This window comes from Symsagittifera roscoffensis, chromosome 6, assembly GCF_963678635.1.
Source record: "Symsagittifera roscoffensis chromosome 6, txSymRosc1.1, whole genome shotgun sequence".
NCBI classification, from domain to species: Eukaryota; Metazoa; Xenacoelomorpha; order Acoela; family Convolutidae; genus Symsagittifera; species Symsagittifera roscoffensis.
The window spans coordinates 5780259-5804470 of NC_087067.1; the positions used below are offsets into that span (position 1 = coordinate 5780259).

At 35.4% G+C, this 24212-nt stretch overlaps 1 protein-coding gene across 1 annotated transcript in view; it reads right to left on the bottom strand.

Annotated features, from left to right (window-relative positions):
• Positions 1-2521, bottom strand: part of LOC134848115 (uncharacterized) — a 45446-nt gene extending 42925 nt beyond the window's left edge. The window contains exon 1 of the mRNA XM_063865462.1: positions 2256-2521. Within this exon, the coding sequence (XP_063721532.1) occupies positions 2256-2407 (152 nt within the window). The 5' untranslated portion in view covers positions 2408-2521. The remainder of the gene's footprint in view (positions 1-2255) is intronic.
• Positions 2522-24212: the final 21691 nt, after the last annotated feature.

A 24212-nucleotide genomic window follows, 5' to 3' on the forward strand; every position in this document is an offset into this window, starting at 1 on the left:
CAATTTTCATGTGTGATTGCACATGAATGTTGTTAATCACCTAAACTATGGATTTTTAATGAATTTTCAGTAAATAAATTTTTTTTTCTATAAATCTAAGGAACCCCCGGGGTGACCTCCATAGACCAATAATGCTTATCATACAATTGTATAAACTAAGTCTATGAGAAAATACTAATCATACAAATTTCATACATTTTGCAAAAATGATGTCATTGAATTTTCGACAACTTTCCTCTTGTTTTGGCTTATCGTACTAAAATTAGTTTATAGAACTAAATAAAAAAGAAAAACTTTTTGTCAAAAAATTGCTAATCATACAATTTCCGTATATGGAAATTGTATGACTAGCATTTTTTGATGGCGACGACAAAAATTTTTCAAAGTATTTTTAAAGTTGCCCCAAATTTTTTTTTGGGTTTTTTTCAACCGCAAATTGATTTTCGTACTCAAACAAACATTTTTTAAAAAAACTTTGCATGCAAATTTTAATTTTTTGTCTGTATAACGTAGTCCTGGATATACTAATATTGGATTTTTTACCATTTCTTTTCATAACTTTTGTCAAAAACGCTTAAAACTCCTCTTTCTTTTGTATGTCATGTTTTTGTATGCCTTTATCAATGTCTGGTAATTTAAAAATTAAAATTTTAGAAACCATCATCTTCAAAAACTTTTGCCAAAATTTAGAAGTTCGTTACTTTCGTAATGTTATTTGTGTGAGACAGAATTAAAACATTTCAGGCTGTTTCCAATGCATTTTTATTGCAAGACGGCCAAACCTTTGGTTATTACGTTTGAGTAACCAAGCTTTTTGTCACTTGTGTTTGGTTATGAACACAACCAAAAAAATTTTGAGAAATTAATTTTTTGGTTTATGGAAAAATGCTAGTCATACAATTTCCATATATGAAAAAATACTAATCATAGACCTTTCATGCAATTTTATGTACTTATGGAATTGCATGAAAATTGTATGAGTAGCATTATCCATATATGAAAACTGTATGACTAGTATTTTTTGGTCAACCCGGGCTCTCAAACTCTAAGTTATTTCCTAAAAAAAAAACCTATTTTCTCCCCCATAAATCAATTTTGGGGGACATTGTACAGTTAATCCAACAAAGTCCAAGGGGAGTGGGGATCTTGTTAAAATTTCCACCCTCTATGTACATTGTAACGAATGTCTGATAGTTTGAAAATTCAAATTTTTAAAAATTTTCATTGTTGAAAAATTTCGCCACACCTTAAAAGTTTGATAGTTTTTTTTTACATTATTTGTGTAAGAAGAATTGAGACATTTCAGGCCGTTTCCAATGCACTTTTACATTGCGAGACGGTCAAACCTCTGGTTACTGTACGTTTGAGTGACCAAGCTTTTTGTCACTTGTGTTCGGTTATGAAAATTTTGAGAAATACCAAAAAAAATTGAGAAACTCGAATTAAAAAAAATCAAAATTTTTGGTTTATGGAAAAATCACTAATCATATATGAAAAATCACTAATCATAGACTTTTCGTGGTAGGCACCCTAAAAGTGTAGTGAAAGAGATTCAATTTGATTTATAAGTTTCGATTTTTATGCTAGTCGAGCTTTATGCTATTCAATACACCGCCCGAAAAGTGTTCTGATGACGCTTTGATGCTAACATACAGTAATTTTGATGGACAATTCTTTGCCTAAACTTTCTAAAAAAAATTCAAAAACATGATTTTTCCCCAGTTTTTGTCAAAAATAGTCTCTCAATGTAGAAAATTTTGCCAAAAAAGTGGTAAAAATTTTTTTCGCTCATACTTTTGAGAGTGGGAAAGTCTGGAATTACTCAAAAAATTTCAAAGTTTTAACGCCGCTGATTTTTTAGTCTGGTGGTACCCTTTTAGGATGTCCAGATTTGGCTGACGTAACCTAAATACTTCGTTAAGGCGCCTTGGCGACTTAGGCGCTAATATAGACTAATTTTGTGGGAAGGGGCAAAAATATGCATTTTTTCTCGCTATTTTGCTCGGTTTTTCAAAAAAATTATCTGCGACAAAAACAAATATTTAAATGGATTTGGGAGAGCATGGAGAAAAAAAGGGCGACAAAATGTTTCAAAATCAAACCCTCGAGAAAAACCTAAATCCACCCTTGATTATGATACTAATTAACAATTACTTTAAATTGAACTAAAACTACTTGGTTGGAGTTTCAAACCAAGGGCGTTCCGTTAAAATTGAAAAATGAATATGTTTAATTGAGTTGGAAGCGCTCTCGACCTGTAATAAGGCAGATCCATCAGGCGAAGATGACCTTTTTTGACGTAATAGTGCAGTGCTCTATCAATTTCATCAGGGAGTGGAAATTGACTTATTTTCATGGGATAAGGCATAATAATCACATCTATTCCAATCATAATCTGATACTCCATCCATTCCACAAATCGATGCAAGGTTAGAAAATTTGAGTTTGGAATGGCTAAAGGAGCGTGGGTGCAAATAGCAACTCCTTTTTTACCCAGCAATCCTCGAGCTTGTCTCGTTACCTTCAAGTGATCAAATTAAATTCAAAATCTTCTCTAGCCTTATTTTGATAACAGTTTTTTTTCATAGCCATATATAGTCTTGATGCACCAAAAGTTTTTAGTATTCAATGAATTGGCAGTCAAGAAAGAAAAAATATATATTTTTCCAACTACATACTTGTCATAATTTTGAAAAACATAAAAATCCAATTTCCGAGACTTGGAAAGACCAAACAGAGAGATCTTCGTACCCACAAAATGTCTGCCGCTATACGGAGCATGGTGATCAATTTTTTTCTTTTTTCCCCAAAAAAGATCCTATTAGCCGTCTAGCATCAGAATTCTAAGATAAGAAGAGGAAAGACGACGATTTAATGAGATTTACAATATGTGAGATTGCCTGTGAAGTGGAGAATTAGGTTTAACTGAAAAAAAAGTTTGAAGATAAAAATGTTTTGAGATTTTGCGATTTTTGTCTGCGTTTTTTTGTCAGATTTACTGCAAAAAAATTTAAAAACAATCACGATATCTTGAAAACATAGCTTGAGCTAGAAAATTGATCATTTCAAATTAATTGAAACTCCCTAAGTGGAATTATTGGCGTTCCAAGTACTTAATGAAAAGAAATGCATTATAAATCATAAATATATTCAACCAATTATAATTTTTGAAACAAAAAAAATTTTGAAATTGAAACATTAGATAAATTACAAAATGGTCCCCTCCGTTTAGTTACGGTCAGTGCATAAGCTGAATAGGGCCATACCAGCTTTATAAAACGCATATATATTAGCAAACTGTATCATTGTATCAATGAAGTCATGTGTCAACATTAAATGAATCATCGTAATGTTGAATGCTTTTAGCCGTCTTTTCTCTACAAGGGCGCCTGTATAGAGTTGCCGATGAAATATTTCGGCTAGTCAATGTATCGTCCGCATGGCTGTCGGAGCAGCGCCACCGTTGCATTCAAAATCAGCGAGTAAAAGCTAGTTTGCTCCTCACTGTTCAATATTATTGACTGATATTGGGAGTTCTTCAACGTTTCGTGCTATTTGTATACGTCTTTGATCAGTTTTCGCGATGTTTTGGCAAGGGGTTAAAGAGAGGCTAAATCGGAGCACCATAGTCTGTTCCATTTAATGTCAAATCGCGCTTCTTCTTCAACTGTATTTGAATTGGTGACAAACCTTTTGCCTTGCAACGCTAAAGTTTCGGCACAGCCTCGACGTCATGGCATATCTCATTCATGAGGTTGGCAAAAATGTCTTTAGTTTCATTGTGTCTTTTGTGTGAGTGACCTCTCTTTGCACAGTGTAGGGCATGAGTCAGGTTCATGTTTGCACCACATGCACATTTGAGTGGGTTTTTGGCCGGTTCCCATCCGTATATTAAGTAAACGCCATCTCTGAAATCTAATTATATGGGTTGAAGTTGTATCTGCTTAGTGGTAAAGCAATGAGCCACTTAGACACTCTCTTTTCTCATGCTAAGTCGATTGCATAGTTGTCAGTTTTATTTAATGAGTTTATAAGGTTTGTTTCTTTTTGATTTGCCCCATCAGTTTTTACTTTTTTGATTTCCATACAATTTTTTCTTCCTGTGTTATTTCAGTAACAGGATCATGAGAGTCCAGTATTAGTGATGTTTACTTAGATTATAATTTGGTCGGATGGCGCTTGATATTATGGCTGCCCATTTTAAGGCGTATGGAAGACCTCTCTTTGCACAGTGTAGGGCATGAGTCAAGTTAATGTTTGGACCACATGCACATGTGAGTGGGTTTTTGGCCGGTTCCCATCCGTATATTAAGTAAACGCCATCTCTGAAATCTAATTATATGGGTTGAAGTTGTATCTGCTTAGTGGTAAAGCAATGAGCCACTTAGACACTCTCTTTTCTCATGCTAAGTCGATTGCATAGTTGTCAGTTTTATTTAATGAGTTTATAAGGTTTGTTTCTTTTTGATTTGCCCCATCAGTTTTTACTTTTTTGATTTCCATACAAATTTTTCTTCATGTGTTATTTCAGTAACAGGATCATGAGAGTCCAGTATTAGTGATGTTTACTTAGATTATGTTTTGGTCGGATGGCGCTTGATATTATGGCCGTCCATTTTGAGGCGTAAGGAAGGTATCACACGGAACTAAAGGTTCAATGTGTCTTTATCGACTAGGTTAGATATTAGCTGTTCTTTGATAATCTCTTCACACGTTTCTATATTTTCCTTAGTATTAGGCGCTTTCACGCTTAAAAACGAAAGCTTCTCTTAAACGCCATTAGTAGAGCAGACATAAACTATTTAAGGGGAAGTTTTATGGATTTTGGTTATGGCCTAAATTCTTTGGCTGACTCATTCTGTTGAAAATTGAGGAAATTGCCACGTTCAGATTATGTTTCTATAACAGAATCAAGCATTCAAGCGCCTGCTTTTATAGTGATTCCTGTAATTTCGAAGCTTTTCTCGGCTTCATTTGGTTTTTCAATCTTGACTATGAGCTGGCATTTGGATGCTTTAACATGGTAGCCAAAGAAATTGCTTTGTGATACAGTTTCATCTGAGATGGTTCGTAGATTGCTTAATTTATCGACTGCATTACCATCATCTGCGTAACATTTCTGGGTTATACTGTCTACTGATAAAATAGACCGTACTTGGTCCTTGCTAGCGGATTCTTGGGTTGTCCCTTCTTGAGAATATATGTTCTTTTTAGTTAATGATTAGTTTAGATGGATTTGAATACGAGTTTTTAATAGCTGTTAACAGCAATAGGCAGTCATTTTCGAGGCTTTTAATACCCGCTTCCAATTTAGAGAGTTGATAGCACTTCTGATATCTATCAGTAAATCGCATCTCTTAACGTGTGGATCGCATTTCAAAGCCACATTTTTGTCCTAGACAGAGTGGGTAGTTTGAACCCAGTTGTTGTTCATTTGGTTATTGTTCGTCCTTACATCCTATGCATAATTTCTTCTGTGCCTATGGGTCTTACGCCTAATGGTTCTTATCTAAGGGCGCTAATCTATATGCGTTATATGGTTCCGTTAGTTCTGAGTTTAGTTCTTAGGCAGCAAAATTTTTTTAAAATGTTTGCTCTTGTTTTTGGAATCTCATCTGATTGGTGTCCGAAGTGTGAAAGCGAAGTGTGAAGTGTTTATCCGGCCAAATATCGATGTACGGAAAGGGATTGTTGCACTAGAGAGTGGTGTAGTATAGTTATCATCAATTGGTTCAGATAGTGGGTGCTTCTCAATAAGAGTCTGTTCTAGTATTTAAGCTTTGACGATCTAGTCGAGCGAAAGAACGCTTTTGGATGTGTCTGTTAGTTTCGCTATTGCGCTTGATATTTTTCCGTAGTTCTTTAGGTTGCTGAACTGATCAACTTAGTTTTCAGTTTATCGTCTGTTTCATATTTTCAAGGTCATTCAGGTCTTCTTTCTGCCATTGCTTAAGTTGCCTTTGTTTTAGATAAGGATTCATCGTTTTCGGTTTTTGTTTTGCACAATAGTATGTGTTGTAAGATCATTACCGCGTGCATTGCAAACTTAATTTCGTTGTTTTCTATTAGGCTGATCAGAGTTCTTCTGAGGGTTTGAATGAAGTTATAACCAGCTTTGTTTTTTGATAAAATCCTTAAGATCAAATTCCAGTGGATCGCCACGATGTATATATTTTTTGTGACTTCAATGAGTTCTGGACAGAGGTTTGACCACGGGTCTTGTGTTGTTACAGGTTCAAAAGTGGAGGGTTCTCTTGATTTTTGAGAGAAAGGGGAATGGAAGGGTGTGGATGGAGTTGGGGGATTGTATTGGTGCGTGTCGTTAGCTGTTTGAAAGTGGGAGGTGCAGCGATGGCAGCTGAAATTGTCATCGTGATGAGTGCTGCGACTAGGCCGCTGCATTTTACATGTATGTAGTATGGGCATGTGAAGCGCCAACCAAACATCTCCATCTCGCAAGCTGTTTTTACAAACATGGCAATGTGCTTGAGTAGTCATCTGAGGAACGACGGCGTTGTCCAATTAGCGAGAGAGTTTATAAAAAAAAGCGTTGCAAGGAAATTAGTGATGAAATCATTGCCATAGAACGAGAAATTCAGAATATTTGAGGGATTGGATTTGAATTGAGATTAGGAGAGACAATAATTATATGTGCATGTACAAATCTAAATATCGAAATAAACAAAATATGATGATGAATGGAAGCTTTGCGGTTTACATCAGAGTTGTTATAGTTTTGATTGGTTTTGGGGCTGACCAGTGTCTTGGGCTGAAACTTGTTAGCGATGATGTTAATCAAGTTATTCCACTACTGTTCTATTTCCTGTGAATGCAGCCTGTTATCATTGTGTCCTGCAACTTTTGTTACTGTTTTTAGGCGCTCTGTTCTAAATTGCAAAATTGTTTTAAGCAGATCATGAAGTTTTGCGCCGCGGTAGGAGTGAGTTGTTGATTTTACTAAAGTTTGTTTGATATTTTTGGTCCTTGAAGTCCCGATAACTAAATACTGTGAAAACTCGAGGATGCGTTTTACCTGGTATCGCGGCATCTTCCTGAAACACAAACAACTGGGGCGAGAAAGGAAGCTCTATGAGACACCGTGAATGTTGGGATGAATTCTGAATCTTTTGAGACAGTGGTGATAAATCTAAGAGAGAGTAAGGAGTGGTACAATCTGAGGTCGTTTTGGAGGTCGTTCCACCAGCTCAATCCTTTTTGCGTTTAGTTTTGCAAGAGAAACTTCACGAGCCTACGGCTAGGACGGAGAGATTTGGTAACATAATCAAAGTCAATGAGGAAAGCCCAGCGCATTTAAAAATAAGTTACACAAGAGGTAGATTTGAACACACACTAATTAATAAGTTTGTCACATTAATTAGGCTGAGTTAAGAGTGGGTGAGACATCCAACCGTAAAAAAATTCAACCAATTTTAGTTTTTAAATCGAAAAGAGTTTTTTGAAACTCTTCTCATCGAAAAGTATATTTTGAAATTGAGATAAAGTGTAAATTTCTAGAAATGAACGACAACACAAAATCTACCCTTTTGAGTTTTGTTATGTAACTTGTAAGGTCTATACTGTACTTACTACTTTACGATTTTTTGTGTGCAAAAAGGTTCCGACTGTACATTAGCCCTTGATTTTCTTTTGGGCTCCAAAATTTTCAAAACTAAATATCTCATTCAAAAAAGTTTTTGAAAGTAATCAAGTCACCAAAAACGCGACAAAGTTCAAAAACTGATAAAAATAAATTTAATTCATGAAGATTTATTGAACAAAGTTATTGAAGAATAATGACATCGATCCTGCTTTTTACCAAAAAAAAACGAATTTCAAAAAAACTTTGTAAAATAAAAACTGGATTTAATGAAACGTAACTACAGCATTCAGTAAAAATTGGCATAGTGTATAAAAAAGAAAACTTTAGGACAGTTTAACTCGAATATTTGGCGCCTTGGAACATCGTGATTTAACTTCGATAGCGTCTAAAATAAAATTACTTTTGATATCATTAAACTTTGTAATTAATTGTACTGTTTTAGAAAAATTTAAATCAAAATTTGTTTGTAAAAAGTTTAACTTCTTTTAACTTTCTTAGGTCTGACAATAAATTTTTGATGCAATCCATATCTGCCCGCTGAAGGCAGTTGCCGAAGCAGATTTTGATTCAATTCAGATACCAACTGCGAAGCCCAATTTTTCGAACTTGCATGTTAAAATATCGTGGTGACAAAGAAATCAAAAACCTATTTAAATTCAAACAAGACTGCTCGTATCAAGGCGAAGCCCTGAAGGTTCCGACTGCCTTTTAAGGTTTATGGAGCAGCAGTAATAACATAAAAAATTAAATGAAATAAAATAAAATAAATTTTTTTTTCTCCAAAATTTGAAATTTTTTGTGAAAATCATCACCCCACACGCCATATAAAATACAAAAAGATAGACTTCATTCCTTGTAGTAAATCAATTATGGCAAATAAGCTTCGTTCAACCAATTTGGAACGATTTATAAGACGGATTAAATCTCCGCTTACGCGTTAATAGCGCGAATTATATCGCGCGGTAATTGTCTCAAATTGGTCAAAATGGCCAAAATGGCAATCTTTAAACCCTCATAACTTTACGAAAAATGATCTTAGGTGAAATATCTTTTCAAACTTAAGTTCAGGACAACAATGGCTTTGCTTCAGGAAAACAATGGCAAAACAAAAATTCCGTCAAAAATGGCTAGTTTAAAAGCCGAAATTTGTCTGAAGAAAAAAAAACCCACCCCGAGCACAAATATTCCGTTACTTTCGTACCGAAAGTCGGAACAGTAAAAGCTGCAAAGTTGCATCATACGAAGAAGCTAACCTTATTATCTCAATTAGTTCTACTGAACCATCAACTGTGCTGTGTTTATTGTGAAAGCCGTATCGTTTTTGAGTTTAAAAGAGAGCATTTTTCAAGGTTTGCATTCATGCTGTTGTAAATTGCTCGTTCAAATGTTTTACTCCAGACAAAAAGAGACATAGGACAAAAAAATTAAATAGGTTTTTGAACCTTCCTTATAAAAAAGGACGACGTTTGCTTGACAGAGCTCTTTAAGAAAACGCTTATACCGGATTTGCATTTCTAACAATTTAATTTTACGGGAAACAAGGATCACTTCATTGATTGCAAGAATAACTTTTTTGGACTGGCGATAAATAACGCTTTCTTTTTTCATACAATGCAATTTAATCGTATCGGGCTTACGAGTCCAGAAAAGAATTCAAAAAATATTCCTTTTGTACTTCTTGGCAGTAATTTATGGTTGTACTTTTTTATGGGGGAGTCTTTTCTAACCTGGTTTTTATGTTATTTTACTGAAAATACATTAAAAACCTTTTTTTATTCCAGCTGTAAGCCAACAGTACTTGTTTTCGTGTACAAGTTAAGATACTTAATCTTCTCCCTTCCGTTTTAGCGAATCTGACTTTTGGAAAAAATCAATCCCCTATCATAGAAGGATGGCCAATACGAATAATCATGCTCTTGAGCCAGTTGCATCTCCGCCAGATGACGTCACGATCTGCATGGTAAGCGAACTTTACTAGTATTGGGGCTAGCCGTTGTAGTCCTACTGTGCGGCAAGCTGCAACAATTAAAGACTTGATGTTTATGAATAGAAGTCGGTAAAAAGGGACTAGAATTCTTGTCAGAGTTTCTTAAATCAATTTTACGTTGTCAAAAATTAATCATAATTTTTGCTTATCTTTTTCGAATTAGAAAATTCGGTACTCCACATCAAAAACTCCATTGGTTTTGGCAATTAATCATTTTTCCATCCGAATTTCTCTTTCCATTTAAACTTCTACGACTTCGGAGAGTCAAGTTTTCCCATCCATGATCTTCTTCTCAAATTTGCTCAATTGTGAACATCAAATCAAAGTCAAATTTTGATACTTGCATTTCTATTTTCTGAAACTATTTATTACGTGTTTTACAACAATTAATTTCAAAAACTGCCCAAAAAACCTTTGTACACTATTTAAGGCTGATTATTGCATAAGTGGAAGCCTGATTTGCAGTCGAAGCTCGCACAGAAAGTGTTTCGATGTTTTACCTGAAGTTTTGCATTTTTACTCAAAAGACCCTTTTGCATGTTATTTTATGAAGAAAAATGATTTTTTTTTAGATTACCCCATTAGTCTATCTGATAAATCTAATTCGATTTGTTGGAAATTAACTTAAGTAGAAGTAATAAGAACAAAAGCGAAAATCTTGAGTTAGGCATGCCTGTTTATTATTTGAATTTTTGTTATCTGGATTACCAGTTCGAGAAACGTGTCAAGCTAAATTGATCCCTTGAAACTGTTTGTAATGGGATATTGATCTCCAAAAACCAAAGAAGCTCTTTCAGGGCATCTTCGAATTTTGGATTCCAAATAACATATAAAAGTTCCGGGCGAATAGCTCAAAGTATCTGAATACGGGGCCTCATATTGTTGACCAGCAATATAATCCACAGCAGACGTTGCATTTTTTCCAGACTCGTTTTCAAACTGGCATTTCCATTTTCGGTCAAATAAGTCCCACGATGTTTTGACGTCTCCAATGAATCCGTTCACAGAGACTTGAAAGATTAAACTTAGTTGATTTCGCGGCTCATTCAAAGAGCGCTCATCGCATAAGCAATCAAATATGGTAACAAACTTATCGTTGAAATTTTGTCGTTGCAATTTCGTGAGATTGAAAACAATTTCGATCTTTTCTACCTCTGCCGAATCTGAAGCAACTCAATCATACAAATTGAAATTATTAGAATCAATATGAAAAGATGATTTAGTGACCTTGACATAAGAGCAACCTACAGAGAGAAGATTGAAAACTTAAATCGAAACAAAAGTTTCTTTCAGCTCTTGCTGAAACACGTTCCAGCAGGTTATTATGATGGCACCACTGATTAAAAACAGTTTTTACCTTCTCAAAATATTTAATCGAATCGTGACTGAGAGCGCCTCAAATTTTCTTGCAATACGTCGATGGAGAAAAACGAATCAGACAGAATGACAAGATGAACATAAAAAATGAAACGGATATAGAGGAGCTGATGATCAAAAAAAATAAAAACCATGACTTTTTCAAAAACTTACAAGATTATCTCGAACAAACCAACAAGGCCAAAATCTCAAAAATGTGAAAACAACTAAAAAACAAAAAGAAAAATTCAAAAAAATAACCGTTGATATTTTTTTTGAAGTTTTTCTTTTTTAGTTGTTTTCGCATTTTCGATATTTTGTTTTTTTTAGAGAATATCTTTGTGTAAATTTTTTTACAACCGCACAGTAGGTAATACCATATTCAGTAAATAAAAAAGTAAACATTTTTATTTTTTTTATGATGAAAAGAAATTAGCATACAAAACGCAAGAAGACCAAGGCAAGAAGCATATTCACTGCAATTGACCTTGAACTCACTATGAGATGATCAAGGATACCTTCAAGCAAGCCAATAGTGGTATTTCTACAAACGGGTGCAGAAAATGGAGTTGAAGGAAAATGAAATGCAATTACAGCTAATTTTATTTTAAAAATACAAGTAGAACCTTAAAACACGCATTTATATCAAAGTTGGATTGATAGTTGAAAAGTAGCAGTATATTCAACCCCAGAAGCTGGAGCTCATGAAGAACTCTCAGTTATAACAGAAAAAAAACTATTTGGAAAAACCATACTGCTGGTGTATCAGGGCAGAGCCCTGAATTATCCGACCTTAATCTATATTGAATAGATTTTTGGGAACAGAAAATACTAAAAAAATAAAAAACCATAATTTTTAGACAAAATTGAAGATAAATCGTGAAATTTTTAGACGTACGAAACTAGTAAGATCGATTAGCTTGCCTCAATTCACTTTGGAACTATTTTGTTTTGCGGGATAATTCGCCACGAATAAACTATTCGCATTAGGCTCCCAGCATTATGAATAGAAGCTTCAAAACGAAGTGACCATTTTCAAACTCCCAGAACTTTGCAAAAACGATCGGAGGTAGAAAAAAATCTTTTCAAATTTAAATTTGAACTACACCAAGCATAAATACTCCGGTTCTTCGAAAGTCGGTAAAATTACAGAATGCTTCAATTGCGTAGGATTCAGAGGGAAAGAAGCACTATCACAGGTTTGAAACAAAAACATTCATATGAGTTTTCCAAAACAAAATTGAGCAATTAAAAAAACAATACTAACTTATATGGAGTTTGGACGGAACAGCAGTAATGATAATTGATGTGTGTGTAATCAACCAAAAAAACTCAAGTACAACAAACTAAATATCGATTTAGAAACAACAATTTACAACAACTTTACTAATCCGAAATAAAAAAACTCATCAATCAACAAAACATTGAGCAAAAATTTTCAGGAAAAAACAACACAAAAGAGAATCTTCGACAAAAAGAAAAAGTCAAAAATAGAAAAATAAGGTAAGAGAGCAAAAAGTTTTTTTTTCTGAGAATCATGCCAAAAAATCCACGGTACGTTATGAAGAATCAAAAATAAAGAGAAAAAACGTACCAAAGTCATATAAGTTACAAGGAAAAAAATACTAGAAAACGGGAAACGCAATCCAACAAGAATATTCACCGCAAATGACCTTGAACCCACTACATGACGAAGTAAGATCAGATAATTATGGATCACCTCAAACAGAGCTGCGGTGGTATTCGTTAATACCACCGATCAAGAATTCACTTTTGAAGACATTTCAAATGCAATTACAAGTAAATTATTCTTAAGTATAGGATAAAAACCACAAAAACACGATTTATATCCAAATTTGATTGATAAAAGTATGGCGTGAAAAAAATCAACGCCAGGTGCAGCTCAAAAAAAGTTTGTCATTTAAAACATCAGATAAAAAGCTTATTGGATAAATCTACACAATAGATTTCAAAAGTTTTGGATTCAAACAAAATTTCAGCACCAAAGTGTTTCAACAAATGAAATCAAGAATGTTTCCTAAAGAAATATCGAGGCAACTTTCTGTTTAATTAGAAACAGTTCTTCGGAAAAAAATCACCCATCAGATTCAAAAAAAGGATTAACATCAAGAGCAAGCAAAAATATGGCTGTGTGTTGACTAGCATAAATCTCGACCAGCAGAAAAATTTTCAAACTGAAAATCGTAGTGACTAGTATAAAATTCGTAACGCAAAATTGAAATATTGATAAATAAAGTCATTAGGATCTTTTTTTCTAACTCTTCCCCGATTGCAATCTGTTAATCTCCCCCCCCCCCTCTCCTTAAGCATGTATTTTTTTGACAACGCAACTTTGTATCAACTATACATTACATTTTAAAATTCCATCAGCAAAAACTGGAGGTCGCGAAATAGTACCAACGGTGGAAGTTTTGTGCGGCTAGGGGGTCAAATCCCTGGCGGTGGGGGGGGGGGGGGGGTATGGTTGGGTCATATATTTTCTTTCTAAATCCTCTGCTGGGTGATAACAGTTTATTTGAAAAGAAGTTTGGATCAAGTTAACATCCTATAAAAACAACCCCTCCCTCAAAAATAGGGGGACGCGTTGGGTTGTCAGGGGGATCGAATCCCTCAGAGAAAGATCGTATAAAACTAACAAATTTAACACATCAAATATATTGTGGGCTTATGGATCGGCCCGTTTGTCGCCTTAACTGCTGTCGCCTTATTTGTCGGAAATCCCTATGAACGTACGGAACCTGGGAACTCACCGCGGTTGCTACTTCGACGATGCAGCATTTGAAATCAGCGTTCTGACTTGTTAATTGCTTTGAATCTGCTTAAATTCAATTTGAGTTATGACGCTTGGGAGGTAGAAATCTATCATAGGCAAAGTACCTTATGGACGAAAATAAAAATCAGCCAGTCTGATTTCAGTATTCCAAAATTTGGGAAAAAACGTGTAAATCTGAAGGAAAAAAAAACATATTTGTGTTGCCCGATTATCAAAACGGCAGAAGCATGCAAATTTTCAAATTGACACTGACCGCCGGCGAATTGGAACAAATTTCATGTTTCAAGGAATTCGCTATAAAAGAAGCAAATTATTGCTTCTTTTAATTCATTCTAGCTGAACGGCAATTGATTTATTTGGCTTTCGACTGTTCAAAAAAGTGGCTTTCGACTGTTTTTGTTTTCGGTCTTTCGCCCATTCTGTCCCTCGCTCAAGAGAATAGCCAACTGAGAGGCAAAGCAATAAGCAGAATGGTCTAGGAGCAGAATAGGCCCAAGAGAAGAAAAACAAAAAATATATTCACTTTGAGAAGCTGGTAAGGTAAAAAACAAGTATTAGAATTGTCAATATTACCCTAAAACGAATATATTATGAGTTAATTGAATAGATTGATCAGGTTTTTTCAATTTCAGTAAAAAAAAAACGTTACAGAGTAGTATTGTTGATTCTAATAATTGTTTTATTTCCTTACGCCGTTGTGATACCGGATAGAACCACGTAGTTTTAGTAGTAAAAACGATTTAGGTTTTAAAAAGTTTAATTCAATATAGAAACCATCTTTTCTTTATAGTGCCTGAATCGTGTGGCTAACTGTATTTTGATTCTACAGTACAGAGAACTGAGTCTCTTTTTTCTTAGAACAATGGTCACACACGTTTAACCTTGAATGAATTAATAACAATATCATGGTTAGAGATAACAATATGCAAATGGTAACAAGGCTGCAGTACTGTTACTGCAAATGCATTTGCAGTTGCTGTACCACACTCCCCGGTCGACAAATAAGTGTTATACTAAGTTATAAAATTTAATTATAAAATGAATATGAGTTTTGGTACTCAGTTTTAATAAGTTTGCATACATAAATTTCTATTGATTGAAATTCCTCATTTCCCCCCGTCTTTCTTATCGTGTTCTTTGCCAAATTGGAGTGGAACCCGCCACTCAGCGTTTTAAGACTGATTGATATCCAACGCCTTGCTCCCGAATTTTCTCTTGAACAAGTGCCTTTCCAGAAGGCCAAATTTTGGGTCAATTCAATTTTTCGTTTCGGGTTTAAATGTTGCCAATTTAATACAATATGCCTCCATTGCGGCCTTTTTAAGATCCATGATATCCTCTTCGGAGGAGATGAGCTTTACGAATGTTTAATCGGGTCCCCGTATCTGCTAGGACCTTTTGTTGTTCTCCCACTCCGTCTAACGGAGGTTTCTCCCTCCCTTGACTCGTCTGAGAACCAGGGCGGATTAATGTGATCATTTTCGTCTACCGCAGCGTCTCTGGATGTTAGTATTTCCTCCGCCGCTCGCTGCTCTCCCCGTTTAAGCACAAAATCCGCCATTTTGTTCCAATTGTTGAATCTTTGCTATTGAATGTATCTAGAATAGTTTCGGGCGACGTGTGACGCGATATCCCTTTTGATTTTATGGAGGTTTTTTTTCTGAGGCGTTGATGTCGATGGGGTGAAAACGCTATGTCTTCTTGTTGACCTTCGGCTGCATTCGCAGTTTTATTCCGAAAGGCCTACTGACTTGATTGTTTCTTGTCTTTCTTTCCGTCATTCCACTTTGTTTTAGTCGACTTTGTTAGGGGCCCCCTGTTGTTGGGTTTGGCTCTTTTCACAGCGAAGTTGAAACCCCGCCCGCCTCTGTGTCCTTAGACGTGACGACTGTTTGGTTATCTTGAAATCTGTTTTTAGCTTTATCTGTGGCAGTATTTCCTCCTCCGACCAATTGTCCTCTTTTTCTGCCTGGTCCTCGATTTTTCTTTGTGACTTCTTTTGCAACTTTTTCTTGGGTTTTTCCCCTGTCTCGGAGATCGACGTTGTGCCGCTGCGTCTTGAACATTGACCTTAGCTTTGGCAATATCGCTTTTCCTGTAAACTGCCCGCAGCTGTTTTGATTGTAGACGGTGTTTCGGAAGTTACTTTTCCCTTTAAAGGGTTTTTAGTGCCTTGCCACTTCTTCGGGCCTCGTCCTTTCGTAGCAGTATGGGGGACCACTGGTTCTGGCTCACCGTGTCAGCTGATTTGTCTTCAATGAACCCGCGCTCCGACCAATATAGCAGGTCTTTGCGTAGCTCCGGGTTTATGGTGCTTGTTTCGTCAACAGTACGCCTGATATCATTGGCAGATGTGTCCCATCTAGTCTGGTTCCATCTGCCATTTGCTTCTAAAAGTTCTTTCAGTGCTCGCGCTCCGTCCCGATCCTTTGCTGACTCCACCTGTTGTCTGAATAGGGGACTTACGTCTCGGCTGTTTTGACCCTTTCGGACAATTTTCAGGCCTTCTCTTGATTGGGCAATTCGCCGTTTGAGTTGCGATGCCGTGAGCGCTGATCTTTCCAGGTGTTCTTTATCTAAACGATCAGAACTTTTATGAAATTTTATCACTTAGGATTTTGAATTCAGTTTTTGGGAGTCAACCGAAGTGAGCTTCGAACGGTGATCGTTGTGTAGTTTTTTGTTTGCTCCATCTGAGGCTTCGAATTATGGTACTAAAACACAATTTTATAGATATCACATTTTCATCCAACAGCATAAACCCCAATCTGCGTTTGATGGCTTGAATCGTTCGTTCGACCAATCCGCAACCACGATGGTCCCCTATCGGACAGAACTTTTTGTTTTATGTTGTTTTCTGGACAATATTTCCGCATTGTTTAACTTTAAACCCGGAAAATTGGTCGGTTGTTTTTGATTCAATTGGAGCAATGAAACAATCGTTGTACATTTATCCAATTTTTCGATATGTCCTTCCGGTAACACTTTTTAAGCTCTGCTTGTAATTTATCCTGAATATGTATAGGTAATCGCCTACCTGTTCCTTGTATCGGATATAAAGGGTATTTAAGTTTTGTGCTCATATTATGGTTTTTTGACTCCCCCTGACAATCAAAAAGACTTTTGAATCGTTCATAAAAATTTTTTGTTTCCAACCTTCTGAATGCTCACACAGTAGCACGTAAAACCTGGATCTCTGTGATGATGCTGCTTTCTGAGTTGTATGGATACCCATTTTTCGTTGAAGGTACAGTCCCAGAATATATCGCGTAAGTCGCTCCGTAACTAACAACTTTGCTCCCTGCACTTCCCATCCAGCTGACCGGAGATTCGCTTTCAATTGCTCTAGCATTAGGATTGGACGTTTATTGTAGTCTACAAACTGTGCCTAAAGGTTAAGTTTTTCTGCTGGAATAAGTTTGGAATTCGGAGATCCCTCCAGAGTTTGTTTTGTCGATGTCCAATTCAAAATGACACCGGACTACCCGTGTCTATAGTGATATTCACGATATGATTATCAATTTTCACCAATGCTTTCAATGCTTTTATTTGGTGAGATTGCGGATTTCGGCGTACCTCGATCTTCTCGACTTTCTTTGATTTCTCGTTTGATTTCTGTTGACCCTAGACTCCTCCTGTTTGATTATTCGTTATCACCCGTTTGTTTGTGTACTGCTCGACTGCTACAATTGATTTTATATCATTTTCAACCGACATTATTTCGAACTCTTCACAGGAATCAAAGTTTTGTATTAGGTTACACTCTTCTTCTGAACTAGAATTTTCGTTTACAACCTCGTTTACTTGCTGTGATTGGCACATCTTAGCAAAATAATTTTGTTTGTTTTAATTCTTACACCATTTCCCCATCGCCGGACATATTTTCAAGTGTCCTTCCCCAAATGTTCTTCCGCATCTCGTGCCTTGTTTCTGATCCCCTAGGGATCTTGTGGTATTTCTACTCTCGTAAGTTTTTCTTTTCTTCTGATCTCAACCTTGACGTCTAGGGTTGTACCCCTTGTTCTCAATTGCCATGATTGGTTCTTGTTTTATTTTAATTTTCGCGTTTGATAATAGACCAGTACTAGTTGTACTTGTTGATGGTTTTGAAAGGCTTGCGTAGTTTGTTACTTTGTTCGAATTTGATTGCTCGCTTCAGTACTTCTTCTGGTGTGAACATTTTGAACGTTATAGTGTCTTGAAGTACAACATTCATCATCCGGGATAAAAATAAATCCCTAACTAGTTCTTGTTTTTTCGAAGGAGATTTTCGCCTATCTCACCATTTCTCGGAACTCGAGTTTAGATATTTCCGTGTGTGGTTTTTTTTGTACAAAATCTTTTTACCTTCTGTGCCCAGAGCTAGAAATAGTCTGGATGTTAACCGTTTTCCGACTTCACGGTTGAATACGTTGTGCCCTACTTTCGGTCCTCGAGCAACACGTTCTTCGTTTTCAAGGATGACTTTATCCCGTGCTAATTTATCGCAGGCTTCTCTCTGTGTTACTGCCTGCGCATCTTCATTAGTTCCCGGCGTTTCCGGACGTGGGATTTGTTCTTCCATTACTGCTTTTGGTTCCTCTAGTAATACTTCTGGATCCAAGTTTTTTTGATTGTAACGGCTAATAGCAATTGATCAAACCAGATTTCGAAATTCCATTGTGGGTCGGAGTTTGATGAAATCCAGAATACAGAAATTCCCATGTCTGTCTTGTTGTCTTGAGACAGAAATCCTGCTGACTGCGCCATGTGATACCGGATAGAACCACGTAATTTAAGTAGTGAAAACGATTTAGGTTTCAAAGAGTTTAATTCAATATAGAAACCATCTTTTCTTTATAGTGCCTGAATCGTGTGGCTAACTGTATTTTGATTCTACAGTACAGAGAATTGAGGCTCTTCTTTGTTTGAACAATGGTCACACACGTTTGACCTTGAATGAATGAATAAAAATATCATGGTTATTGATAACAAAATGCAAATGGTACCAAGGCTGCAGTACTGTTAGTGCAATTGCAGTTGCAGTTGCTGTACCACACCCGTATAGGTCAATGTAATATATTTGTAGGTTTTTATGCTCTCAGACCCTTTCTGCTTTTTAACTGGCCACCTGACATTAATGCAAAATCAATCGCAAATGTAGATGTTTGTGCTTTAAAATGCTTAACTTTATGGTAGGTTTGCTAAGTTTAGCATTACCTGTAAAGACCGGTCTGATAAAATAGCTAGCTCTCCGAGATTTGATAGCAATCTGCTGTTAAAAATGCTCTTTTTCCATTATTCCCTTCTATTTGTAAATGTTTTTGTATATGAAGTTCCTTCCCTCGATTCCTGTAAACTTGCTCGACTCAAGTAAACAAGTATTTATTTTATCCTATGATATTTTTGATAAACTATCTCTGTAAAATACCTAGAACTAACCTATCATGATCCATAACTAACACTTACAGTAGTTTACAATAACTAACACTTAAGTTTATAGTTTCAGCCAGAACAGAATAAATTTAACTTAGAATACAATTGTTCTCCTTTGGAACAAGATCAAGATAACTAACTCGCAAATACCATTCTACACTAAAACTGTTGTAGATTAGGAGAAACAAGAGTAAAATTAAGATCGGTATTAGACAAAGAAGTTGCACGAATCTATCCGGCCGAAAACAAGATTTACCTGTGTGAGGAACAGTGTGAGGAACAGACGGTTTACCTTATCTGAAATGGCTCAGTGAGTGAATCACCCCGGACTTAAACTCACCTTTCTGGGCGACTGCGGGCGGAATTGAATTTCGGTCCCGTCACCCTTTTTGGGGGGAGCGTCTATTCGGAATCGACTTTAGATGCTGATCTCGTGTCGAGATTAGCGACTCAAGTGACTATCGAATAGACGGTCCCCCGAAAGGGATATCACGACCGCAATTCAATTCCGCCCGCAGTCGCCTAGCAAAGCAGCTCTCAAATTTTTGAGTCGGGCAAATTTACCATTAAATAATAAAACAAATTGGATATACTCACGGTTGGGAAAAGCATTGAAATTGTGAAGTAATTGAAGGAAAATCAATAAACAGAAGCAACCCACGACTATGTATCTGTATTTTTTCCGTAATATCAGAGCGAATGAAAAAGGTTGAATGGCCATTTCAGCGTACAATAAACCTAATTGTATAAATTAAAGTTAATTCATATATGTCATCTAATTTTATTGACAAAAGTAAACGCAAAGCTCGGGTGTTTACGCTCTAAAATGCTTAGTTTCAGGCAAAACTATAGCCACCATTGTTTATATAATATAGAATAGATGAATTTATCAATACCATATTTATGATGTATCAATATATCAATTGTTTATATAATGAATTTATTTAATAAATAAAAATCGGAATGCGATATGGATGCAATGTTTAACAGTACTTTTACATTTTCTTCCCGAAGTTTTCTTATTTTTGAAATTATTTTAAACAAACTCCAATTTTTATAGACAAGATAAACTCAATTCGTTTTCAAGGCTAGACAGTCCTTGTCAATTTTTTCCGAAATTTTGCCTATTCAAACAGATTTGCGCTATGAAATGCTTTGAAACATTTCAGTTTCATCGCTGGCATAGTTTGCTTAGAAAAACATAAACTTTTCCCCAACCGATTTGCTTTGTGAAAACTTAAGGTAATTCGAAGTTTCATTGCTTCAAAAGCTTGCGTAGAACAACGAAAATTTCTCGCCAGTCGGTTTTCAACCTATTTCAACTTGACAACTTGACATATTGACATAATTCAAAATTTTGACATAATTCAAAATTTCATCGCACGAAAAGCGTGCTCAGAAACAAGTTGAAATATTGCAAGTTGTCTCATAGACCAAATCGTTTTGCGAAAAGCTTAACTTCTTCAGGCAAAAGTTTCGCACACATTTTGTAAGCAGGCTTTTCGCAAACTGATTCGACCTTTGAAATAGCTTGAAGTAGTTAAAATTTCAGAGCTTTAGTAGCTCGCTTAGATTCAGCTTTTAGCGAACCGATTCAGTCTAATATTAACTTGAAAAAAAATGTTTCATAGTTTTTAAATCTTGCTTAAAAAACTTCAAATTTTGGTCCACGAACTAATTTGAATTATTTCGAAGCTTCATAGCTTTAAAAGCTTGCTTAGAAAAACTTTAAGCTTTTTGCAAACTGATTTGCTTTATGAAATAACTTGAAATATTTCAAAAATGCACAGCTCTAATAGCTTCCTTAGATAAGCTTAAATTTTTTTGCGAACCGATTCGGCCTACGAAATAACTTGGAAAAATTCGAAGTTTCATAGCTTGAATAGCTTGTTTAGAAAACTTTAAGCATTTCGCAAACTGATTCGGTTTATAAAATAATTTGATTTACTTCAACGTTTCGTAGCTTGAAAAGCTTGCTTAGAAAAACTTAGTTCTTTTTCGCGAACTAATTCAGTCAAATTTTGCCATCCGATTCGCTTCATGAAACGTTTTGAAATATTTCAAACTTTCTTTGCTCGAATAGCCTGCTTAGAAATAGCTTTCTTTGCTTTCTTGATTAGCTTTCTTTGCTTGAATAGATTGAATAGCTTTCTTTGCTTGAATAGCTTGCTTAGAAAAACTTCAGTTTTTCCAGGAACTTCTTCGTTCTATGAAACCTAAAGTTTTTCAAATCGAATTACGATATGGCTCAACTTGAAAATATTCGAAATTTCATTACTTGGATAGCTTGATCAGTACAACAACTAATTTTTTGCGAGCCAATTGATTATTGGAGGAGGGCTTGCTAGTACCATTCAAAAGAGGAACTCTTACTTCAGCAACAAAAAAATCTGCTCAAAATACTGCAGCACATAGCTTACCAAATATTGACTTTGTATATGGTGGTAATAGTAATTGAAAAAACAAAAGCTTGGTAAGTTTTGAACAACTTCTGAATTCTACGTACAAAACTGTTACTAAACACACCATGTAATAACAATATGACCGGCTAGAAATGCTGTAAATGGCCGACTAGAAATACTTTCAAAGCTGTTTGGGTTTTTTCGTACCTATTTTGCACGTTTCTTATGATTCGATAACGATTTTCATGTTTCCTTAAGCACAAACTTATCTCCGGCGGCTAAAGCCTTTGTTAGATGATTTTTTTTTAATTAGCGTTTTCGGCGTGCACTTAAGCACCACATAATTAGCAGGCAGTGAACAGTTTGAATAGCTCCCACTATGGGCTATAATTTACTAGAAGCGGCTAAAATGCGAAAGAGTTGAGAGTAATATAGGTTTCAAGAAGCGGTCAAGGCGATTTTTCGACAAAAGAGCTTAGTTTTTCGGAGAGGGGAGTGGAAAAGGTTTTTTGTGAGCAACAAAATTGTCACAGCTTTTTGATGAACTAATGCATTGAGTGCAAGCGTTTTTCATTTATATTTTTTATCTTAAATTATTGCAATGAAAATAAATTCATGTTCATCGTAAAAACTTGCATTCAGTATTGGGTGATCAGATTATTAACCTAATGCTGACCACTGTTCGTTAAAAAAAGTTTCTAATGGAAAAGTTATTTTCTAATACTTCAGATATGAAAACGATGGTAAATGAATTTTTTTTTGGTGGAGTGTTCCTTGACACCGTTAACCCCCTGAAAATTTTGGAAAAAGGTCTATACTTTGTTGATTCTATGAAGTTGTCGATGTGTTGTAGGATCATGGAGTAGTTCATACTATTGGATATGATATAGTCGCCATTATGGTCTTTTCATGGTCCCAAATCAATATTGTAAAAAAACAGGAAGAAAATGGTACCTGCACTGAAGTTTCATGAAAAATAATCAATTTTCATTGTCAGTCTCTATAAAATATCAAAAACAATCAATTATAATCGATTGAAACTGGATTATATTGATACTATATTTTAAGCATTAGAATCACAATATAATCGGTTATAACCGATTGTTTTTAACTTTTTTTCAATAAATTTTATCAAATGAAAAATAATCAGTTTTAATCGATTATATTAAATTTTAACCAATTCTTTTAATGTCTTTTTGTGTGCTGCTTTCGTTTTGTCATAATGTTGTTAAACTTAAGTTAGTTATTCTCTCGCAAACTTTCATTATTTCCTATTTTCGATCGCGTTTATGAAATTTTCGCAAAAAGTTACTTGTAGATCCCGCATCACCGTTCCCCCTAGGTTTACCCGTACTACAGTTGCGTGTCCCGTTAGGAGTGTTTAGTGGGGTTTTAGTAAATGCGTAGAGAGGGGGTGATTTGGATTTAAACGCGCGAAAAGAGCGGGATGTGGGTAACGTTGGGGGGGGGGGGGAGGGGAGGTTGCTGTACTTGGGAGGGGGAGAGGGGACTGGAAATTTCGTGAAAAAAACTGGTCAAATATGACGTTTTTTGGGCAATTTTTGGAAAATTACTAGATATTGGCCTCTTCAAAATTACTATATTTTGGCCGCCCCCGGATGAACGTGTTCATTCGAGTTTTGCAAAAAAAATTGCAGAGACTAGAGTAGTTAGTAACAAAATTTAATCCATTTTCATGGACTTTATGTACAAGAAGTAATCAATTTTATCGAAAACAAAAATTATTATAACTGATTATAATGGATTTTTGTTTTTCGAAAACGATTGATTAAAATTCAACATTTTCGATGTTGTCTAATTTAGCCTCGATAATCGATTATATAGACAACCTTTTTGTCCACAAATATCCATGTTAATCGATTTTTATCTATGAAAATTCGGTGCGGGTAGTCTAAAAATGCTATTTAGGACCAATTGCTCGCAGCTACGTGGACAAAAATGAAAGTGTTGATCAAATTCAGCTACGGTGAAAATAATCAATTATTTAAAGAAATAATTTGGAGCTTCTTTTCAATTGCTTTTAATCACAAATTATTTTTTAATTATTTATTATTTTTATTATCTTTATTATTACTATTATCTTTAAACAACTATCATCTTACTTGCACAAAAAGACAGATTGCCTAATACTTAACTATTCAAACTGAATTTTACTTCTAGATCGTATGCGGCACTTTCAATCCCTAAATAAAATCAATTCCCAAGTTACGGTTTATTTCAGTGTTCACACAACTACCAGTTTAACTTCAGAATTTTTTAAAAATCACAGAAGCAAAAAGTGGAATTCTGCCCTGTTAAAGAGCAACATATTTATCTGCATCAAATAGCGGACAGCTAAGATATGCAAGCAAAAGTTCAAATGACGCTCTTTTTCTCAATTCCGAGCATAGCCAACAGGCAGCTGGACAAGTGTCAATGAACTCAACATTACCAAAAATCAACTGATTTTCCACCAAAAACAATCAAAGAAAAACAAGGATAGCTGGTTGTCGTGCAAGTAGCACAGAGTGTTCCGACCTCTTTCGTAAGAAAATCAAAAAATTGCTTTCATCTTCAATTTAGCATCGTATCTTCTGCGAGGTGTGATTATAGAACTATTCAAATGCGTCAAAAGTTAGATAAATTAGGCATAAAACT